Source organism: Lathyrus oleraceus, chromosome 7, assembly GCF_024323335.1.
Source record: "Lathyrus oleraceus cultivar Zhongwan6 chromosome 7, CAAS_Psat_ZW6_1.0, whole genome shotgun sequence".
Lineage (NCBI taxonomy): Eukaryota > Viridiplantae > Streptophyta > Magnoliopsida > Fabales > Fabaceae > Lathyrus > Lathyrus oleraceus.
In genome coordinates, this window is record NC_066585.1 from 174878029 (window position 1) to 174880808 (window position 2780).

Sequence of the window (2780 nt, forward strand, 5' to 3'; positions counted from 1 at the left end):
AACCCTTAAAAACGAGTAACATATTATTACATAGTAACTTATCCGTGTATCCGCACGGACTCACGTGTTGCAGTTGATTCTCGAATATTTAAGTAAAGTTGAGTATTAACTGATTTTAAAAAAAACTAATTATATGGTGCAAAATTCATTTTCCTTTTTTGACTCAGTCAATGGCAAAATTCTACATCAAATCAAAACAACACGAAACATACTAAATGCCAAATTAAGTAAGAAAAATGGATTCACGTCCTTAGAAAACCCAACATGAAATCATATTATAGATAAACAATATTCCAACTCCTGTTACTCTTGTCTATTACATAGCGTGGAGATGGAGAAGAAGTTCCAAAACAGGGAAGAGAATGAACAATTCAACCTCTCCAACGATGGCTCTATTTGTGGCTACGATTCCCTTCACCTTCTTCTCAAGGACAATCTTAAACCCCATCACTTCCAGGTTACTCTACTCTCACACTCAAACACTCCAACCTATAATTTATTTGCTTCTGTGACTCATATGTTCATGCTTTTCAATATTATTCAATCTTTACGGAAAGTGAATTGGATATGTGTTGCAGGAAGTCAATCGTTTGCTTACTGGACTTAATTGTGGAAAAGCACTTGAAACAATTGCTCTACCTCAATCTGCTACAGCTCTTTCCACAGAACATGGTTTTGACCTCCAGGTATGAATACAATTCACTCTTTTTTCCTATGAATCACAGTCACGGCACTGACACTTTCACGCTGGAAATAATTTTGAAAAATAAATAAATTGAACGTAATCATCAGGCTTTCTGCTTTCATGCGGATAAAGAAGTATTGAGGGAACCTCGAGTAGTGAGGGTAGGTTTGATTCAAAACTCTATTGCCCTCCCAACAACTGCTCATTTTGTGGATCAAAAAAAGGCTATATTTGAGAAAGTAAGGCCAATTATTGATTCTGCTGGTTCATCAGGAGTCAACATATTATGCTTGCAAGTAAGTTGTCTTCTGCATATGAACATTTATCAGAAAAACTTTTGTGTTTTTTATTTAAATATAAAATTTGATTGTAGGAAATGTGGATGATGCCATTAGGCGTTTGGACACGAGACAAGAAGTGGTGTGAATTTGCAGAACCTGTCGATGGAGAATCAACTAAATTTTTGCAAAGCTTCGCAGTCAAGTATAACATGGTGATTATAAGCCCAATTCTTGAGAGGGATTTGAATCACGGAGAGGTTATTTGGAACACTGCCGTAGTAATTGGGAATCACGGCAATATAATTGGTATACACAGAAAGGTATATTTCCTAAACTTTTCTTTTTTGATTCTAATACAAAAAGCATTTCTTTCGGATATATCTAAGGCATCATTTGGCAGAACCATATACCAAGAATTGGAGAGATGAATGAGAGCACATTTTATATGGAAGGAAATACAGGCCACCCTGTATTTGAAACAGCATTTGGAAAGATTGCCATTAATATATGTTTCGGTAGGCACCATCCGTTAAATTCTTTAATTTTTGGCTTGAATGGCGCCGAAATTATTTTCAACCCTACTGCTACTATTGGTGAACTCACTGAAGCAATGTGGCCAATAGAGGTTAGTTCTTTTGTATATTGATGGAAGACATGTTAGACTCTTTTCTATAGATAAGTTTGCACTGCGTATTAATATATGGCTTAATGGTGTTATTGTTATTATGCAGCAACGTAATGCGGCAATAGCAAATAGTTACTATTTTGCTTCAATCAACCGTGTCGGGACTGAGACATTCCCCGGTCCAGTTACTTCTACAGATTTTAATTTTTATGGATCAAGTTATATTTCAGCACCGGACGCATCCTGCACGCCGTGTTTATCGCATCACAGGGATGGCCTATTAGTAACAGACATGGATCTTAACCTGTGCAGGCAATATAAAGACAAATGGGGTTTCCGTATGACAGCACGATACGAGTTGTATGCAGAGACACTTGCTCGGTATTTGAAACCAGAATTTGAGCCTCAAGTCATCCGTGATCCCTTACTTCATTAGAGATCCTCATGACCTGTGCTAGAAAGTGCTCATTGCAATCTTTTCAAACTGTTTCTTCTTGTGTGGGATATTATATGTATTATGTTCAAAAGAAACAAACTCAAATGATGTTTTCAGACAAGGTTTGGATTATTAGAAAACTGAAATAACACTAGTTCTACATAGCAACTCCAAGGATTTGAATGGAATTTGATGAAACTAAAACTTATAGAAATAATGCATAAAATTTTAAGAAAAAGATAATAATACTAATTGCTTAATCATTAAGTTTAATCTCAAGCGTTGTATAGAGATCAACGATCACAAACTTCTCCACATAGGGGAGGGGATAGTTCTAAAGGTACTAGAATCATTGTTATGACAACTATTTTGCAATATTACAGCTTCTACTAGGTTGAAAAGTTTCCAAATACTATTAGAAATAAAATTCTGATTTTTTTGTATTTTGGTTTTAGTGACAACTTAGAATTGTTGCAAGGGTAACTTGCAACACAAACAAAATGTTACATCCATAGTTGGTTGGTTAGTTATAACTTTACTATTTATCTAAACTCTCTTTATCTCTTATATGCGCATGCGCGTGTGCGGCGTTCCTCGTTCAATCAATACACGATTTTCTCAAAATTACTTTAATCTTTCTTTGATTCTTCAATTTGTGGAATAACTTGAAATTCAAGTTATCCAACAAATTGGTATCAAGAGCACCTAATTCATACCTTTCATCCATGGAAAATGGGTGCACAACTTTCGATC

The 2780-nt window shown here is 35.4% G+C and overlaps 1 protein-coding gene across 1 annotated transcript; it reads left to right on the forward strand.

The window, feature by feature from the left end:
• The first annotated feature begins 221 nt into the window (after positions 1-221).
• On the forward strand, positions 222-2195 carry LOC127100716 (beta-ureidopropionase). Its single transcript, XM_051037979.1, has 6 exons — positions 222-457; positions 579-686; positions 793-981; positions 1059-1286; positions 1367-1591; positions 1698-2195. Exons 1-6 carry the CDS (start codon positions 332-334, stop codon positions 2025-2027), a joined length of 1206 nt encoding a protein of 401 aa, XP_050893936.1. The 5' UTR covers positions 222-331; the 3' UTR covers positions 2028-2195.
• Positions 2196-2780: the final 585 nt, after the last annotated feature.